The sequence below is a fragment of the Cynoglossus semilaevis genome, chromosome 9, assembly GCF_000523025.1.
Source record: "Cynoglossus semilaevis isolate Cse_v1.0 chromosome 9, Cse_v1.0, whole genome shotgun sequence".
Taxonomy (NCBI): Eukaryota; Metazoa; Chordata; class Actinopteri; order Pleuronectiformes; family Cynoglossidae; genus Cynoglossus; species Cynoglossus semilaevis.
Window position 1 is genome coordinate 18,428,445 of NC_024315.1, and position 8,092 is coordinate 18,436,536.

Sequence of the window (8,092 nt, forward strand, 5' to 3'; positions counted from 1 at the left end):
GTGGGGGGGGTCAGGGGGAGTTGGGCGTGAGAGGCTTCTAATGGAATATGGTACAAAAGTGTGTCGCTGCTGTAATGCTTGAACGATAAACAAGCCTTTTAAGCCTTTGTAATCTCTGCATATCTGCTGATAACACACAAATGTCCCAAATAATAATATGGGATCAATATAGTTAAATTTTCTTTTTTTTTTATGCTGGTACTAATAACTGGTTTATGTCCTTAGTTCCTGGTACTCACTCCACACCTAGTGCCTGCAGTTGAGACCAGACAGGGTTCTTAGAACTAGTTCTTGATACTTGTTCCTTTGGTGGAAAAACTTAAAATATTTCAAGTTCTGGATATGATGGCTCCCAAAATTATAGTTACTCTCCTGAACGCTAGAGGTCAGTATAGGAAATGAAGAGCACTACAGCACTGGGGTAATTAATGTATTATTTAATATTAATATAATTAATAATTTAATTAATTTTAACCCGTGGGCAGAGTGACACACCCTGTCTGTCCGATAATTCCACCATCCATTGACTTATTATTGCTCTAATACAGGGGTCCCAGCCCCCGGTCCGGAGACCAGGGCCAGTCCATAGGTCATTTGGTACCAGGCCAAAGTGAGACATGAGACAAAAATGTACTAATTTACTTAAGTCGTAAAAAATCCAGTCATATCCCTTTACTTTTTTCATTCAAAGATAATCAGTCAATGTTTCAAAACAATAGGTCATTCAGACTCTGATACTAACAGAATAAAGTCTAACAGATGTTTTATTTTGGAAATGTAATAATCGTACGCCGATGGCGCGGTACTACTGATACCGACCGACCGGTCCTTGATCCAAAAAAGGTTGAGGACCGCTGCTCTAACACGCCGTCGATGCATATGTTAGTATTTGTACACACTGCACCATCTCAATAGCGAGCGTGCGTTTCCTAATTAATCATGATTAGTCATGAATAATCCATGACTATCCTGTGATTAATTAAAATTAAAATTTTAAATGCGTTAACCACCTTAAAGATCAGTCCAACATTAACATCTTCTGCGCTTCCCTTTCGCTCGTGTTTTTTCTCTGCTTTTTATTTTTCTCCTTAGAAAGCCCTGTATACTTTCCTCCTCGGGGGTTCTAAAGTTCCTGCATGTTGAACCGTTTCGCAGGGAAAACAAAGACTCACGCATGTTTTTACAGCACTAATTAAAAACCGCACGCGGTGCCAGGAACTGATACGATCAGCTCGTCCGTCACAGCCTGTGCTGGTGTGGAATTCAGATGTAAACCTTTGCCCTGTTTGAAAGGCAGGATTTGATTCTTTCTGAATGTAAACAGGTGGAGATGTGGAACTGATTACCGGGTCTGGCACATGCTGCTCCTACACAATCCCACTGAATTTATGATGTTCTCTTTTTTTTTTTTTTTTTACCTTCATTACAACAACCACGCCGAACACTTTATGACTCTGAACCCTGGGCTGCATGGGTCTGTGGTACGGCAGACCACGACTGATTTATAGGAGTGACTGATGGATTGAGTTCAGAACTCGGAAAAAAAAAAAGTTTTATTCTATTTTCCTCGAGAGGCCATCACTGAAAACACAGAAGGAACTGTAGAATATGTTCCCCAGCTCAGTAATACAGGGGCTTTGATACTTGCGGCTGTTAAAACTGCAAAACAGCTAATTATTTCTTTAGGTAAACAATGTAAGAATAAAAAAAATAAGAAAACTAAAAAACTAGTTAAATGAGCCAAAAAAGAAAAAAGAAAGCATAGTTTGGCTAGAAATAATAAAAATATATATATTTATATGTTGAACAATAAATATTTAAAACTGATTGAAAACTAATCAGTAAGACGAAAAATTGCTAGTTTAGGAACGAGTATCACAACAGTATTCATAGGTTAGCCAAATGAACGTCCCCTGTAAGACTATCTATCAGTTATCTTCAACTACAAAAATAGAACTATCTGACACATAGTGACTGAGAACTGTGGCAACGGAATTAACTCCTTAGATGACACCTTATAGAGAACATCGCCGTTTAAACAGACATCCGTTAACAGAGAAAAAAGACAAAAAACTAAATAAAGTTCAAAGATAAAGACGTAGACGTCTGAAAGACAAACCGTTTTTTTTTTTTTTATATGAATACTTTGGCAGACAGAAAAAAAGACAAGAAACAAAGTTTAAAAAGGTTTAAAGTTTGGTACGTGCTGAAAGGTTCCAAAAAAGTAGTTAAAAGTTAGGCAAAAGTATCCAGAGAAGATTTATAGCCAAGATGATGGCTAAAGGTTAGCCGTAAGATTAATTATTTTCAAGGCTTAACATTTTTGAAATATTTGAAAGTAGGTGAATAAGGACAAGGACAAATAAAATAAACTAAAGAAATCCGATATGCTAAAAACTAACAAGACCTAAATACATATATATACATATATATATAATTTGAAAACAGCAACCACCCATATATATATCTATATATGTATTTGCTAATTTGACATGCATTTCAAATGACCTTGTTCGCTCTACCCAAAACGTTAACGTTGACATCTTCCATATGTGCCACGACTGTTGTGTATGTCAAATGCTGTTAGACTAACACAGGCCTGATTTGTGTGATCCTGTGTGAATACAAACGCACATTCTTTCACACAGAAACAACACGCTGGGAACATGTTTGGACAAGTGTGTTTGTTATGAGGACTGCAAGAACACAGTACACATTCACGCAAAACACACCACGACGCACAAACAAACACAAAGATGGTTATCGCCAGACAGATTTTTGAATTGGTCTGCTCCAAATCGACCAGAAATGTGTTGGCACCAGAATGGAGGAAATGCAAACACACACACACACACACACATATACACACAACCTGTAGTACACACTGTTAAACTGTCAATCAACACCCATATCTGTAACTTACTGTAAACTGGCTGGGAGAACAGAGACGTATGGGAGTGACTCATTCTTTGTCACTCACTGCAACATTATAACTAACTGCAAACTCCACTTTCTGTGACGTGTTTCCGCTCCAGATGACGTAAACAGTTAGGGGTGTCCAACAGCCACAGATAATGATTTTTTTAAAACCAGAACATTGACCTTTACATAAACAAGTATTTAAAGTGTAATACTGAGCAAAGTTTTTTTTTTTTTTTTTTTTTTTTAAATCAAAAAGTACCTGCACTTCCTCTTGGTTGACACCAGGGCTTGGATGAGAAAACTGAACTTTTATTTAAAAGGGAATGGGAGCTAATGCTATTTGTTCTTGAAAATATATGCCGTAATTTCCGGAATATGTGGCACTTTGGCCCAGAGGCAACTTATACCGTAATTTCCGGACTATGTGGCGCTTTGGCCCAGAGGCTATGTCTCTGTCATTGGTGTGGAACCCCAGGGTTCACCTCCTGGGCAAGATCAAATCCCGATCAGGGTGGTTGGTACGGTGAAGTGTGATTTGGGTGGCCGTCATGGTGACTGCTGCCCCCGCGACCCGGTAACGGATAAGTGGATGAAAATGGATGGATGGATGGAATTTCCGGAATATTGAGCCCGAACAGTGCCTGTAACACAGCTGGTTACACATTAGCTATTTCATGCTTCGCCTCCCCGACCGTTGTTGGAATGCACAGGAGAGACTTGGTGATCTGCTCCAGGGTCAAAGCTAAATTGTAGCTTTCCTACAAGCTCACTGTTTTTCTTATTCTAAATTATGCCAATTTGATATTATTGCTCAATGAAACTTTTCCGGAGTATAAGTTGCACCAGTGCCCTCTAGTGGCTGTCAGTGTGAAAATAACGAACATGTACATTTTCAGTGTTTACGGTGCCATGCTCAGAGCACCTCAGTGGTAACTTGGCAGCTGGTGGACTTAAACCTGAAGCCTTCCGGACCTGCTTCCTTAAGCGCTAACTCCACTGAAAGCTCTGATGTGTTGCTATTTATGGGCTAATGCTTGACTATTAATAATAACTAGGCTAATTTTGAGTTATTTTTTTTTGTCAAACCTTTTGACATTTTGCTCTAATATAAGCTATAAAGCTGTTTTGGGGTTGTTGTTTGCATTTTTCCGTGCTGAGGTGGTTGAGAGGAAAATCAAGATAATCTTCCTGAAGTGAAGTTGTTCTGCTCCTCATCTGAATGGCAGACTCATACCCTATGAAAACCCTCCTGCTGCGGATTTGTGTTTTTATTCGTCCGTGACTATAATGAAAAGCAGATGATGACTCTCTGTAACGGCAACATGCGGAAAAGCCTGAGGGGGAGGGGAGTGGTCTGAGGTCAAACAACACAAAAGGCTGTGTGTGTGTGTGTGTATACTGTGCATGGACGTATGTGTGAACCTAATCAAATCTGAACTATAACAAAGAGTTAATTTATCAAATCAGTTAGCGCTGTACGAATCCAATTACGAAACCTTTAGAACTAAAGGTTTGTAATTCGGCTTTTCTTTCTGAATCGCAATCCTCCAGCCGCCGTTTTTACACTAGTATAAAAAGTAAAACCTTTACATACTACAGGTCATTTCCTCGACCGTAATAACTGCCTGATTTACCAAAACAAGTAAACGTAATTTTCATTGTCCTTAACCAACAACGAGCCCATTGTCAGATCCCCCTACTGTAGTACTTTGCAGAACTTTTATGGCAGATGTTTGCAGTATGTAGACAACCTGAGGCTTAATCTCGAACGCCTAAAGTGTTTCCGATAGGGATGTCCGATAATATCGGCCGATCGATATTATTAGACTGATATTATCGTATTTTGTACTATCTGTAAGAAGTTTTTCCTCCGATAATTGAAACCCGATAACGCAATGCCTGTGTTTCTAAAAAAGCCTGAAGGCGTCAGACCAATCAGATGCCTCAGTGTCGAAAAATAGCGTAATGCCCCGGCGTCAGACCAATCAGATGCCTCAGTGCTCTGAAGAACTTTTATTAAAGCACAACTGCAATAGCTAATTCTAAACTCCTTTATGTCTCTCAACCCATCTTCTCCAAAAACACCTTTTCTTCCTCTCACGCTCTCCGCACTTTCTCTGCCTCATACACACACGCGCTCTCTCAACACATCTCCTCACTCCCTCTCCCATACCCGTAACTGTTAACTCCTTTGGCAGCATTGTAGCTTATTTTATTAATCTCTGTTGATAACACTAGGGAACACCATTTTAGTTGAGTTAGGTCTGACAGCTGTTTTTTAACTCATTTTTGGGTGCGGAATCTACGAAGTCCTTATACGAGACAGAGACGTGACCTGATGCAAGGCCTAATGCAGAACATGCAGAGAAATAGTAGTACATGGTGATGTAGTAATGCAGAGATTCAATATAAAGACGTTACCTGTTGTTCCGATTACAGGGTGTTGATCAGATATAAATCCTTATTATTTGTATTGTTATTCTGCTGTTCTTATGGAGTCTGTCATTTCTCTTTTGACCCCCAGCCTTCCTCCATTCTCCTCATCAGCCCGTCTACACTGCGACCAAACACGGTGTGATCGGCTTCACTAGAGTTATGGCAGTAAGGAACACACGCGCACACAGGTTTTGTAACCCTTTGAAGGCGTTTAAGAACTCAGCTGGGGGGGGGGTTTGTGTGTTTTCCAGGATGCTTCCATTCGGGGCGACTACGGTGTTCGCATCAACGCCCTGTGTCCGGGCTTCGTGGACACTCCTCTGCTGCAGTCAGTGGAGCTGGAGGACAACATGGGCAAGTTTGTCAAGTTCAAGGACGACTTCAAACACAGTATGAACAAGTTTGGAGTTTTACAGTGAGTTTGAAACTGATGTTTCTTAACTATTTTTGCTTTACATATGGATGGATGGATGGATAGATGGAAGGACGGACGGACAGATAGATAGATAGATGGATAGATAGATGGATCCATCTAGCTAGATGGATGATGGATGGATAGATAGATGGATGATGGATAGATAAATGGATGATGGATAGATAGATAGATGGATTTTTGGATTTTTAATTTCGGTTGGCTAACATACAACATGCAACACTATAGAGCTTAATACAGTTTTTTTTTTTTGTTTCCTGCCCTTATGTTCCCTCCATCATTATCTTCTCCGTGCTCTTGCACAGGCCATCTTTCATAGCAGAGGGCATGATGCGATTGGTCACGGACTCCGGTCTAAACGGGGCCGTGATGAAGATCACCTGCTCGAAAGGAATCCACTTTCACACCTACGAACCCATGTCTGTGTGAGCCTGGACACTGCCTGCAGTGTTCTAGACCTTTTCTGACTGTGGTGGACCACCAGAGACTGATTCCAGGAGACGTTTCATTGTCTCCGCATGGGAGCATTTCTTGAAATTTCATTATTTAATTAACAAGCATGTAAACTTTGTTTAAAACATAAACACGTAGTCAGGGTCGGCCACAGTAAGAGACAAACATGGAGTTGTGTGTCATTCCTGTGAAATATGAAAACGTGTGGTTGCAGCTCAACATATTTATATTTTTTGTGTGTATTTTTATTCTCTTTTAAATTCTTTCTTCTTTTTTTTTTTCTAATACATTTGAGGTTTGAATTACTTTTCCATCTTCCAAAAAAAGTAACGGGACTTCGGAAAACATGGTCAGTTGCACATTTTAACCACTTTGGAAGAATATTTTCTGTTACAACTCACAGGACATTTGAACACAGTGTAGAGACAGACAGCCATTATAATTAAGAGCAACTCAAAATTGATAAATTTACCTATGACCCTAAAACACAATTTGCAAACTGATATGTCTGTTCATTTTGAGAATTTTAATGTAATTGTTTCTATTCAACAATAGAAACAATTATTGTTGAATAGAAACAGTAATATATATATATGTATATATATACACATATATACATATATATATGTATATATATACACATATATATGTATATATGTGTATATATATACATATATATATGTATATATATACACATATATATGTATATATGTGTATATATATACACATATATACATATATATGTGTATATATATACATATATATATGTATATATGTGTATATATATACACATATATGTATATATATATGTATATACATATATATATATGTATATATGTATATGTATATATATATACTCTCGCCTGCCACCACCTATATATATATGTACCTCTAAGTATGTATATATACCTCTAAGAGAGAGCCAAGAAATTAGCATGAATCCAATGAATGGCTTCTGGCTGTTGTTTGTTTGTGGTGTAAAATATCAGCTATATATGGGTTTTTTTCATTGACCGAAGTTTAGCATAGTATACGTAAGTGTGTCTATATAATTGTTCTGGGCTCTAAAATAAAACAAAATGGTTGATGTATTCCTACAAATAACCATTTATAAGAAGTTTTGTTGTTGACCACACCGACAGACGATAATAAGTTGATAAAAAAAATAAATTAAAAAAGCTATATGGGGTGCAATCTGGAACTACAATGGAACATTTCTGCAACCACCTGGAACCAGTCTCCTTTCTAGGAACCCACATTTCTTGAAGGTTCCTGGAAATCAGTGGTCTAGTTTTTGTGGTTTTGTTTCTGACAGACAAAGGCAAATTGATGACGACCATGATGTTCTTTGTACATGTAATAATAATCCCCTACTCCAGAATATACTTCTGCAACCATCTCACCTCACCAAAATCCAGTTACCACATAAGGTTCACGCTGCCATTTAAGATATAAATTCTCTGTTCCCTTTGGGCTGAAAAAAGAAATGCTCTAAATGTCAGTAAAAAAAAAGGGGAAAAAATGTAAATTAAATCAGCTCAATGTTGACTTTCTCTAAATGTCTGGCCCTGCAGGTCATCAATCAGTCCACTGTAAATGCTGCCAAAGCTATAAAACATTCCAGTCCAGCACTACGGCCAAAGAAAAGTTTAGGAATTTATGTTAAAATGGAAACTTAATACACAATGGGGTTGTACTCACATGTTATTTATTTGACGGAGAATGAAAAGTAACACTTTATCCATGGGAATTTGGGAAGAGGATATGGAAAGATATAAAAACAGCCTTACAAATGTTACATTTCAAAACCATTTCCTATTTACCTGAATAAGTAATGGATCCAAAACA

At 38.2% G+C, this 8,092-nt stretch overlaps 1 protein-coding gene across 2 annotated transcripts in view; it reads left to right on the forward strand.

Annotated features, from left to right (window-relative positions):
• Nucleotides 1-6,730, forward strand: part of hpgd (15-hydroxyprostaglandin dehydrogenase) — a 37,293-nt gene extending 30,563 nt beyond the window's left edge. For both annotated transcript variants that reach the window (XM_008317769.3, XM_025058563.1), the window contains 3 exons: nucleotides 5,447-5,523; nucleotides 5,610-5,773; nucleotides 6,097-6,730. In XM_008317769.3, coding sequence (XP_008315991.1) covers nucleotides 5,447-5,523; nucleotides 5,610-5,773; nucleotides 6,097-6,220 — 365 coding nt within the window. In that variant the 3' untranslated portion in view covers nucleotides 6,221-6,730. The remainder of the gene's footprint in view (nucleotides 1-5,446; nucleotides 5,524-5,609; nucleotides 5,774-6,096) is intronic.
• The last annotated feature ends 1,362 nt before the right edge of the window (nucleotides 6,731-8,092 follow it).